Below are 12,458 nucleotides of genomic sequence, written 5' to 3' on the forward strand. Positions count from 1 at the left end.
TAATAGAATTTAGGCTTAAACGTTTTAGCCAGATTATAAAAAAAAACGATAAACGAGTTTCCCTTCTTCTCTCAATTTCATAGGACTGGATGTGGAAAAATCTAGGAAAAAAATATCAATAATATGTCCTGTCTGAAAATTGGGGTTTATCTTCTTTTGGGTTTCGAAGAACGTTGCAAAACGAAAAAAAAGGTTTTCTTACAAATTTATAAAAGTGTTTCAGAGAGGGCAACTGTACGATTGAGAACATCGTGTGGCGTTGTACAAAACGCAATGTTTTTAAAATTTAAACAGTAACGCTTTAGCCTGAACGTCTAAGAAAAAAACGATACACGTATTATCTTTTCTTTTTGTTCTTCTAATTTCGTAGGTCTGGGTGTGCAAAAAACTCAGCAATTAATAGAATTTAGGCTTAAACGTTTTAGCCAGATTATAAAAAAAAAACGATAAACGAGTTTTCCTTCTTCTCTCAATTTCATAGGACTGGATGTGGAAAACTCTAGGAAAAAATATCAATAATATGTCCTGTCTGAAAATTGGGATTTATCTTCTTTTGGGTTTAGAAGAACGTTGCAAAACGAAAAAAAAAAAGGTTTTCTTACAAATTTATAAAAGTGTTTCAAAGAGGACAAACTCTGCGATTGAGAACAACGTCTGGCATTGCACAAGACGGAAAATTTTTTAAATTTAAATTGTAACGTTTTAGCCTGAACGTCAAAGAAAAAACTATAAACGTTTTATCTTTGCTTCTAATTTCGTAGGTCTGGGTGTGGAAAAAACTCAGCAATTAAAAGAATTTAGACTGCAACGTTTTGCCTGAATGTAAAAGAAAACAACGATAAACGAGTTATCGTTTTTCCTTTCTTCTCTCAACTTTATAGGACGTGGAAAATGTAGAAAAAAATATCAACAATATGTCTGAAAATCCGGGTTTAACTTCTTTTGAGTTTAGAGGATTTGTTCTAAATTGAAAAAAAATCAGGTTTTTTCAAAGTTACAAAAGTGTTTCAATGTTGAATGTGTCGTATTTGTCTGGAAGTAAAAGAAAAGACAATAAATGCGTTTTTCCTCTTTTTTCTTTTAAGTGTACGTAATATGGATCTAGGAGTGATCAAATGTAGAAAGTTTTCAAAAATATTATTTAAATCCCTAGTTAGTATAAAAATGTAACTTAAATTAGTCAAGTGTACACTGATAACCTAAATTAGTATAATAATAATAATATTTTAGTCGACTGTTACTAGCTTTAAAAAATGGGCAATTTCGAAATTCTGAGAATGTGCGTACATTGTTTTTTTATCCCATACAGTAGAGACAAGATACGTTAAATGGTTAGTTTTAAGTTCGAAGGCTATTCTTATAAGTTAGTCAGTGAAGTGCTTGCCTGAATGTCAAGAAAATGGAGAAGGAAGTACGCGTTTCTTGGGTTTTTCTTTCAATTGCATTTTACGGTGTTAGCGTAGAAAAAGTAGACAGATGTCTCAAAAATATAAATATGTACTAATGTTTGGTATTCCGAAAGCGACAATTCTAATGTAGACTTTTTTCTTTCAAATGTGCGTTTAATAGGTTCGGGAGTGGAAAATGTAGACAAAAGTCTCAGAATATACGTTCTATATAAAAAAAAAATCACGGCTTTACAAATTTACAAATTTATTGACAAGGTGGCTTAATGTTGATTGAAAATATCGCCTGGCATTTAAAAAAACGCCCATTTTTTTTAACCTGGTTTCAATTTAGTACGATCTGGCAGTATTAGTGAAAAAGGCGACTTTTTCTTAACCTTGACTTATATATCCAAAACGACCAAGGGTAGAAATTTACATAAGTTAAGACTTTCCCGGGCATTTGCGTTAGACTCTTTTACATTGTTAATATGAGCACAACAGACTCAGGAAGAACATCGCCTAAGATATACTGTAGGCAATAGGACATTGGCAATATGTGGCATTGTGAATATTGGCAAATATTAACCGACAATATTTCCATCTGTATAGAAAAAAACCTAATGAGAAAAATACGGGTTTTTTTGTTTTACCATTTTAAGAATGCAATGGAGCTAGACGAAACTTAATTACACGTTACTAAAACCGTTCAACTCTCTATTACTGGGAGTTAAAAAAATCCATTTCCTCCACCTCTGCTCACAGGACCAGAATAATTCAGCAATCACCGGAAGACTCGACGAACCACGCCTTCATCTTCAGACCTCAATCCTATTGAACACATGTAGGAGGCATTGCAAATTACGCCTTCAAAGCAACAGCCACGGCTTTAATCTTAGAGAACCTATGCGAAACGCCCCTTTGGGATGATGATACCTCAAGATACACAATTACACAAAATTGTTCAATTTGTCAATTGTTTTCATTTTAACTTTCTATGTAAAACACTTATAGATGATTTAAAAGACTCAACGCCAATATACACTCAAAGACGCGTATTACCTCCTGTGGCGTCGCGGAGGGCTGTAAGTCTCTTAGGCATCGAGTAAATAAGCAATCGGATTATGTCTTTCGAAACCGCATCCCACATATCTACAAGAGCGAATCAGTGCTGCACGGGCAGGGGTGGACTCATAACTTATGTTACATGTTGGGAAAAGTTGTGAATCGCGCATAGCACATGAAGGAAAGCGTTCTCTTCGTTTTCTCCACAAACGGTCCAAGTCATCTGACTGTCTCAAACCAATGACATTGACAATGATTTGTGAATAGTCGCCTTTCTAATTCTATACTCATGAAGCCTTCTGATGACACTTTTAGAGCTCACCTGTACATTAAAGACCTTACATAAAAAAAGCCGTTAAATAACGGTTCCATACTGCGGCAAGACCATAGTAGATGGAAGAGTATGTACAGCCCTGGCTTTTTAACGGTTGCTAGCAGCCCGTCGAGGAAATGCGTATGCCCGAGCGAGATCTTCTCGGCTTAAAACAACGCTTTTAAGAAAAAAAATAGTATAGAACTTAAGTTATGTGATTCTGTGTCTTGTATGAGTGAATGTATTTATTGGTGTGAATAGGGAGGGGCTGATGGCCAAGCAGCTTCTCCATCACCTCTCAGGTAGTGTGTATGACTTGGTCTGTGATGGCAGAAATTTTATAAAATACCTCATCGACCCCAATTTAGATTAGTTTATTCTAGTGAAAAGGAATATCGAGTACTCCATCTACCAAACAGTATGAGTGCGATCAATGTATATAGGTATGAATGTATTTATTGGTGTGATCGTGTGTGTGTGTGTGTGTGTGTGTGTGTGTATCGAGCGTGTAGCGATATTTTGCTGGTGCTTAGGGGCTGAGATGACCAAGCACTCGGATGCCCCTGTCAAAAAATAAATAAATTCAGGTTCTGGATAGGATGAAAATGAACTGATTTCCTTTATTTTTAATCTAAAAAGTGTAAAAGGATTATTAACACATTATAAAAATAATACAGTTAATAAAGTTGTGATTACGTTAACAACGCTTTTAAGAAAAAAATAATATTTTTTTACTCAAATTTATTGTTTCTTCTAAGAAAACAATTTAAAAAACCAATTAACTCACTCGATCGGTTGCCTCTGGAAAGGGTGAAGTTGAATTGATTTTCTACATTTTTAATAAAGTGTACTAATAATTTAAAAATCATCTAACCCATCCAAGTAGGTTCTGGATAGTATGAAACTGAACATATTTCCTTTATTTTTAATATAAAAAGTGTAAAAGGATTATTAACACTTTATTAAACTAACCAAGTTAATAATCTTGTTTTTACGGTTTAAGTTTTGCTATTAACGTTTACACCTAGTCATTATGGAAAATAAACAAATCAAGCGTAATAGGGAGTATTTCTACCTTTGTGTGTATATGTTGACATTTGACTGATTGGTCTATATTAAGTTGGCAGGAGGCCTCTACAATAAAAATATTAAAATAAGCTTCAAAATAACAGTTGAAAAGGAAAACTGTTAAAGTGGCAAAGACATCCATAAAATGTCACCTCAATATCACTAATGCACGACAAAAAATCTTTCCCCCCTTTTGAATTATCTGGCAAATTTAAAATTAATGACCCAAGAAAAGAAAAAAAATTGTTTATCGCGTTACCAATTGGGAAAAGATCCTTAATTGATTATCTACGAACATTGCAGTCAACAGCCGACATAACAAGAACGGCGCTATAAATGCGCAATTGTTCCTTCCTCACGGCTTGTCTGTTGTGCTGGTTTAGTATCTTTCTGTCTCGTATTTGACTACGGCTTTCTTAAAATTGTTTATTTACTTATACATTCATTTTTATACAATTCTTTTGAGTCTGGACGTTTATTTAGTTAACAAGGAGAAAGTGAAATTAGCGCACCATTCTCTATTTAATGGCGAATGATTAGAAATGCCGAAACAAGTCTGACATACCAACCCAGCTAGGATTGGAAAATAAAATGATCGGAGTAACGACCAGATTTTAAAAAGAACTAAGACGGATGAAAGAGAGATAGATATAAGTGAACAGAGAGAAAAGGACAAAAAGTCATATAAATACGTATATAGATAGTTAGATAGATAAAGAGTGTTTGTAAGAGAGAGAGAGAGAGAGAGAGAGTGAGAGAGAGAGAGAGAGAGAGAGAGAGAGAGAGAGAGAGAGTAAACTATAATTTAGTCAGTCGAGCCAGAGCAACAAAAATAAATGAAATTAAATAAAAATTTTTTGACTCTTAAGAGAAGAAAAGAGAAAGAGACAAAAAATAGGAGAAAAGAGAGAGATAGAGAGAGATGTGTAGATAGATAGGTAGATAGATAGAGTGAGAGTGAGAGAGAGAGAGAGAAGAAAGAGAGAGAGGAGAAGGACAGAGTGAGGGGGTTAAACGTGAGTGAGAGAGTACACTAGAATTCAGGTTACCGCTTCAGAGAAACAAAAATAATTAAAATTAAATAAGAAAACTGTTAACCTTAAAAGAAAGAAAGCGAAAGAGATCAGAGAAAAGAATGGAGTAAAAAAGAGATTGCGTGAGAGAGTGTGTGTGAGGGAGGGAGAGCGTGAGTGAGAAGTACACTAGAATTCAGTCAGTCGAGTCTGAGCAACAAAAATAATTAAAACTAAACAAGAAAACTTCCGATCCTTAAGGGAAGGAAAGGAAAAGATAAGAGAAAAGAAAAGTGTAAAGCAACCGACTGTAAATTTAGAAAAGAATTGAAGTTTTCAATATTTACTAACGGTTTATTTTATCAATTTTAAATTTTAATTTATTCCTGTAAGCCGTACCGAGATTAATCGGTAAAGCTTCATATAAAATTGATATTGACCAAATAATTTAAATGTACTACTATTCGTTTAAAAAGGATATTGGGCTTTAGCTATTAAAATGTATGTTTAAATGATTAATGAAGATGACAGAACGATGTGATTTATATAATCCAGGCTTCGTGTTACATGTAACTATTTTCAAAAATTAGTTATAATTGTATGCGTGGTAGTCAGGTCACGGAAACATTTGAACTCTCAACTTCATGCCAAGTTTTTGTTTAAATTGTAAACATCTTCAGGGCTGAGGTAGTTTATACTTTCTTTATCATGTATATATGTAGATGTTTATAATCCTTGATAATAAATAAATTACATATAAAAATTGAAATATCAAAAATAGTAAAACCATAGTAGATAAAGTGTTTTTCAATAATGTGGTTAATTTAATAAAGAAAATAGGTCTGCAATTTTATTTTATTTATTTAATTAACCACATTGATGAAAAATAATTGATCTATTATTATTTTTAGAATTTTTGATATTTTAATACCTGATTATCACACATTCAAATCTACACGAGGTCGATCGATCTGTTCACAACATTTTACTGGTACATCGTAGCTTTCTTCTCGAGAAATCATCATAGTTATAATTATTAAAACTATTATATTTCGTGGTCCGATTGACCAAATAACTTCTTTCAATTAATTAATCTTTATGTAAGGTATTGGTGGGGTGTTGTAAGGTATCCGATTGACCAAATAACTTCTTTAGTTAGATTTAGTTTAGTTAGTAGGATAGTTAGATAGATAAAGAGTGTGTGTAAGAGAGAGAGAGTGAGAGAGAGTGAGAGAGAGTGAGAGAGGGAGAGGGGGGGAAAGAAAGAGAGAGGGAGAGAGAGGGGGGAGGAAAGAAAGNAATAGTAAATATTGAAATAGAATATTATTTGACAGAGTGAAGAGAGAGAGAGAGAGAGAGAGAGAGAGAGAGAGAGAGAGAGAGAGAGAGAGAGAGAGAGAGAGAGAGAGAGAGAGAGAGAGAGATCTTCTGTGGATTTAATTAATATTACATTCGAATTAATGACATAACTATATCCAGGTTTAGATTTGGAGATGTGTCTCTATGGCCATTTTTTATTATACGCTGAAAGATAAAGTTGTCTAAACCTTTTTGTTCTTTCGTCTGATAAGTTTACTTTCGTGATCCGATTGACCAAATAAATTATTTTCAATTAATTAATCTTTATGTAAGGTATTGGTTGAAATGAAAAAAGTTATTGACACGAGCGGGATTCGAACCCACGACCTTCCGCTAAATACGCCGCTGCTCTACCACTTGAGCTATCGTGACTTCGATCCAGTCAGACATCAACTCCTCATCCAACAGCCCACCTTTCGAATTTTCCCTCTTTTTTGAAAAATGAATAAAAAAGTCAGTGTCATTTTTCATTTCAGCCAATACCTTAAATAAAGATTAATTAATTGAAAGAAGTTATTTGGTCAATCGGACGACGAAATTTAATGGATTTAAAAAGGTAAAACCAAATATCTTCACTCAAGCTCTCCGTGGTCATTACATTTGTGGCCGAGAATCGAATCCTGTTTACACATTTGAAAAATGGCAAAAAAGGAGGGAAATTTCGAAAGGTGGGTTGAGGTGGGAAGTTGGTGACCGATTTATTAAGGAGAAAGCGATGGTCGAGTTAAAGCGTGCATTTCATATTTCCCACGCATACGGTTCTGGTTTCGAATCCTGATAAAGCCCATAGGTTTTTAATTGAGAATAATTTGACAAAAGGATTTGAAAATGGGTTGGTGCCTTATGTACGACATCTAAAAGGTACTCGGACTGTAATACCTCCTGCATGACAAGAATTGTTTTACTTTTGTACACTTAATTTTGAATGCATTACGTTAGTCGTTAGTCTTTACCGATTAACTAAATTTTCTCTCATACTCATTAGTAAAAGACCATGGTGAGTCGTTTAGCATATTTTTTATTATTGGAATTTTTTCCCAGTGAGGGTTATTGATATTGAAATGGACCATTAGCTCTTCCTAGAATACTAATGTTCTTAATATTATATTTCAATCTCGTTTCCGTTTTTTCGAAAATTATTCCAGGCATAAAACTGAACCAGAAGTTGGGCTATAGGTGCTAGGAAAATTCGTAATAAATAATAATCTTTCTTAATTTTTAGTTACAAAGAATATAAAATTAATTATTATAATTTTTATTTATGCATTTAGACAATCTCTGTCAGTGCAGATTAACCAAATCTTTTAAAATGGTGTAATTTCCTAAATGTTTAAAGATGACCAATAACAAAACCTTATTAAAAGCCACAATTCGGTCTAAATGACTTTTCTAACGAAAATAAAATGTGATCTACATCAACGGCTTTTACTGGCCCGTTTACAATTACGTGGAATTGTTTTTACAGTAATTCGGTTTAGTTAGAACGCTGAATAGATCCAATTCTCCGGGAACTGATCCCATTAAGGTAGGCGCTTCTCCTGTGTTTCAGCTATTAAACCAGAAATTCTTTAGGCTATCCCGTCTGCTCTCAACTTGCTGTTGGCTACCGCGATGCTCCCCTAAAGTTCTCCGGTGCGGGCTTAAACTTAAATGTTTATCAGCTCCCCTCACATTGCATGGCATTTTCGTCCGAATTAGAACTAGATTTTGTCAAAACAACTTATGCAAACTTGGCCCTGTTGTTTTTACACCGACCCTTGTCTAATTAGAGATTTGTTATCTCCTTAATTCTTTCTTCTTCTAATTTTTATTTTAAATGAAAAAAGAGAAAAAATATTTTGAACAAACCTTACCATCTTGATTACCACCTGCTTCATACTGACAATTGTTTATGGATTATGTTTCGCTATTTCATCTACATTTCTAACATATAGTAAATGCTTAAGTTTAGGAATAGACAATACAATTTAAACAAAATTGTAAAATATATTTAAAGAAAAATTATTAATCATTGTTAAATAAAATTTTAAAAATGTTCGTTTAACAAATTTGATTGAGGAACATACCTTGATAACAAATCCTTTAGAAAAATATTTTCGTTTTTGGTGATTAGTGACCGTTAGTCGATGATTATTCGGAAATCGTGAGATGCGGTCAGGTGTGATGTAGGTTTCAGAAAAGTATTTTCTTGATCGTGCCAACGTTTCGATCTTTATTGAGATTATCTTCAGGGCCTGGGATTTACAAACATTGTTTAAATTTAACAAATACATTTTTTATGTAAAAACATACATTTATAGTATAACGAACATATAAATATACATTACAGATGTATAAACATAAATCTGAAACCTACGTCACACTAGACCGCATCTCACGATTTCCGAATAATATTTTCTTTATCGTGCAAACGTTTCGATTTTTATTGAGATCTTCTTCAGGGCCTGGGATTTATAAAAATTGTTTAGAAAATACATATAAGATAAGAATATGCAATGATGTACACAATATAAAAATTTTAAGTTTAATCAAAGTATTTGTACTGACTAAAAGTGGGGTGTAGAAGTGAGTACAAATACTTTGATTTAACCTAAAATTTCCACATTGTGTGTATAAATTTATATTCATATCTTGTATGTCTTTGTACAATTTAGACAATGTTTACAAATCCCAAGCCCTGATGATGATCTAAATAAAGATTGAAACGTTGACACGATAAAGAAAATGTTTTCTTAATCTATATCACACGAGATCGCATCTCACGGTTTCTAAATAATCATTAATTAACAATAAATACTACACATTTATCCTTGAATATACTTTTTTGGAGAGAAAGTATCGACCACTTGAAGTTTAATTTGATGTATGATTAGTATTATGGTCAAATGGTGGAATAAAGACAAAATTCCAACTTTGCCAAACCTATATTTTCAAATAAATTAACAAAATTAACAGTTATTTTATAAACACAGAACAATGCCAATTTTTGGCACAAGTAACTACTTACTTTATTGCTTTTTGTTTTTAATTTGTAATCAAGTGACATTACAAGAAAAACAAGGATGGTAGCTCTTAATAACTTTACCTGTGCCAAAAATTGGTATGTGTTCGGGTCTGTAAAATAACTGTTGTTACTTTGTTGGAAAATATGATGATGACCTTGAAGCCCGGATCGAAAGCTTGGTTACGTTGGAATTTTGTTTTTATTCTATCCCTTGTTCAGAATCATCACTGATCATGCATCAAATTAAATATAGTTTTGTAACCAATTTATCCAACTTATTTTTTAAAGTGTACTTTACCTGGAGAACTCGAAGCCTAAGCACTTTGGAAAAAGGGTAGATAGAATCTTCGCTTTCCCAGATAGTTGAGCTAGTTGTTAGTTTGGCTATAATGGATGGGAACTCGTCTGCTGTCCTTGTTACATTGCTGATAACGGATTCTTTACGGTAACTCGCCATCTGAAAATGTAACGTTTTATTTAAAAACTCAGATCATGTTAAGAATTACTGTGCCTGAAAACAATAAATCATTAAATACAAAATAATCCATATACGTTTAGCGGTCATAATTGACCATATTAATTATTTCAATTAATTCTTCTTTTTATCTGAGGTCTTGGTTGAGATAAAAAAGATAGTGTCACGAACGGGATTCAAACCCACGACCTTTCGCTCAATACGTCGCTGCTCTAACATGAGCTATCGTGACTTCTGACGCCAAGACCTTAGATAAAAAGAATAATTAATTGAAATTAAATATAAATATTATTTGACTTTGTAGCGCATCCGGCTTTGCTATTATGAAAGTGCGGCTTAGAACAATTAGCCATTCAGTGGTCGAAAATGTTGAACACTTGAGAGTGTTAGGAAGGATTCGTAAGCCAACTAGACGCGGATTATCGGCCACTATTGTGGCTTATACTCGGCGTCCAGAGTATTTGGCCGGGATTAAGTCTTCAGAGCTCGACTCAGGGTGTCGATATTTCGCTTAAATTCTCTTCAAATTACAAAAGATTGATTGAATAAAGAGATGAAAAGCTTTCCAAAATATTCAAAGCTTCTAAACGGTCAACAGTTTGATGGAATATATTAAGTTTTTCAAGGAGAAAGTAATCTTTTTTATAAAATGGAATCATGTATCGTTGTTACAGTATTATACAAACGCGTAGTTTGCGTTTAGCATAGTCGAATTTTGGGTCGGTTGGGTGGTCGGAGTCCCTTCTTATACCCCAATACAACACCCAGCGTTTCGAATTATTCAAAACTTCTGGAGTTATGATCGACAGTTCGATAGAATACATTAAGTTTTGAAAGTAACAAATCGACTTTTTGATCACTCGAATGAAGTATCGTTTTTACAATATCATACACATACGTTCAAAATAGCGTAATTCGGCCGGTGTCTGTGGTTTGCTCTCCCTGCTTAAATCCCTAACATGTTCAGCTATCGCGCTAATTAATGCTTAAGTACTTGTTATTTTTTGTTTGTTTATTCAATAGATTTATGTGTTAGGCGATATTTTGTATAATAGTAATAACATGATTGATTGTTACGTATATATCTAAGATGGAGTCCGACCTCGGTCTTATCCATACCACCGCCGAAGTTAGGTTCCAGTGCCTATCGACACAATTTAGCCCCCCTCCAATGCATGCAATTTTTACCAAACACACTCACATTCTCAATTAAATTATATTATTGTTTAGCATCCCAGTTAATTAAGTAGGGTGATGGAATATTCGATATTTGTCCATCACATTGCCTAATTGTGGATCGATGAGGTATTTGATATTCTGCCAACGGCGCCCATGTACTCACACGGTTTAAGTACGCTTATAAATGCCTTCTTACGAAACAGTGAACAAACGAGAAACTGGTTATATATAAATAGTAAGATTAACTGTAACAAAAAAAATCTATACGCACAGAAATACCTAGGTTTCCTCTAAGAATAAAGATCGACCCAAAGATTCGTTGCCAAACTCAACCACAATTCTAAATTGGGTGCCAGGACTACTCGCTCTCTATATGGAGCCAAATAATGACCTTTCTTTGTATGCTAAACACTGGCTTTGGCCCAAAAGAATACCTGTGTGCCAACTGCGTATAGCCCTAGTTACACTGGGAATGGATTCGTGGTGGCGCGTGGTGACGCCCCTGGCGGGAACTTAGACAGAGGCTGTATTCTATCTGTGACCTTTGTGAAGCTTGCGTATGGCCAGCGTAATTACCCCCGGCCTCACGGGACACGTTGTGACCGGACGACAGCGTGTAAGCGTTGAGGACGCGATGATCATGCTGAATATTCCCTCGAATGCGTGAATAAGCGAACGGAAACGGGTAGTGAATAGACTCGAGTATGCTTTGCATTGTTGTGCATATGACCGGCGTGGTACCCTTGGAGAAGCGAAGGATCGGACCACCTAGGCTGAGCCTATGGCGCCCCTCGAATCCGCATGGCAGGGGCGGTGCTCAACTAGGGTGTAGTTCGAAATTCCACTTTAAACTAACCCACTGCCGGGGCGTTCCCGGAAGTTTCTACGCTAGGGGAGCCGCTATACTCAGGGAGATAGAGTGGCCTTCTCTATCTAGAGAGTACGCGGGAGAACAGGCTGAGGTATTTCGGTCTGTTAGCCCTTTGCGTGCGGCATACGACCCGATGCACAATGCGGGCCCGACCATTCGGAGTGGACGAGCGGAGAGCGAGGTTGTCTCGGCCCATAGGGGCTGGGGCGCCTCTACACCTATGCTGCGACGGTAACACCATTCCGTCGTATACGGAGGTGCGTCAGCTCTCATCTTAAGAATCAAAACGTCCGATAAAGCCGAATAGGACGCTAAAGATCGTCTTGTCTTGTTGACGATGAGTTCTCGGGAACGAAATGCCAACTGCGTATGGCCGATTGTGACACGGATCAGGATGGACCTCCTTCTGTGCTCCTCCGAGGACCACCCATCGACAGTGCTCTTGGGTGTATATAGTAAATGTGAGAATCATAGTGTCAGAATGAGAAAGGATTTCGGTAGTAATTCTGTACATAACAATGGTCCCAGGACGCGGCCCTGTAGAATTCCTGCATCAACCCTACGCAAGAGCTCAGCAGCAACGCTACCAAAACTCTAAAGTATTTATCAGTCAAATAAGATTTGAGTATGAAAAAATTGTGAAAGGAAGCGCTTCAGAAAAATTATCAAAATCTCTGGGGTTCACTTCTCGACCTTGCTATTGACTCTCAAGTCCACGACCCAGTG

At 35.3% G+C, this 12,458-nt stretch overlaps 1 protein-coding gene across 1 annotated transcript in view; it reads right to left on the reverse strand.

The window, feature by feature from the left end:
- The window catches only part of LOC106667985, a 132,190-nt gene that overhangs the window by 16,508 nt on the left and 103,224 nt on the right, over positions 1-12,458 (reverse strand). The window contains exon 3 of the mRNA XM_024229434.1: positions 9,506-9,664. Coding sequence (XP_024085202.1) covers positions 9,506-9,664 — 159 coding nt within the window. The remainder of the gene's footprint in view (positions 1-9,505; positions 9,665-12,458) is intronic.

The sequence above is a fragment of the Cimex lectularius genome, unplaced genomic scaffold (assembly GCF_000648675.2).
Source record: "Cimex lectularius strain Harlan isolate CLEC.00 unplaced genomic scaffold, Clec_2.1 scaffold232, whole genome shotgun sequence".
In the NCBI taxonomy this organism is placed as follows: domain Eukaryota; kingdom Metazoa; phylum Arthropoda; class Insecta; order Hemiptera; family Cimicidae; genus Cimex; species Cimex lectularius.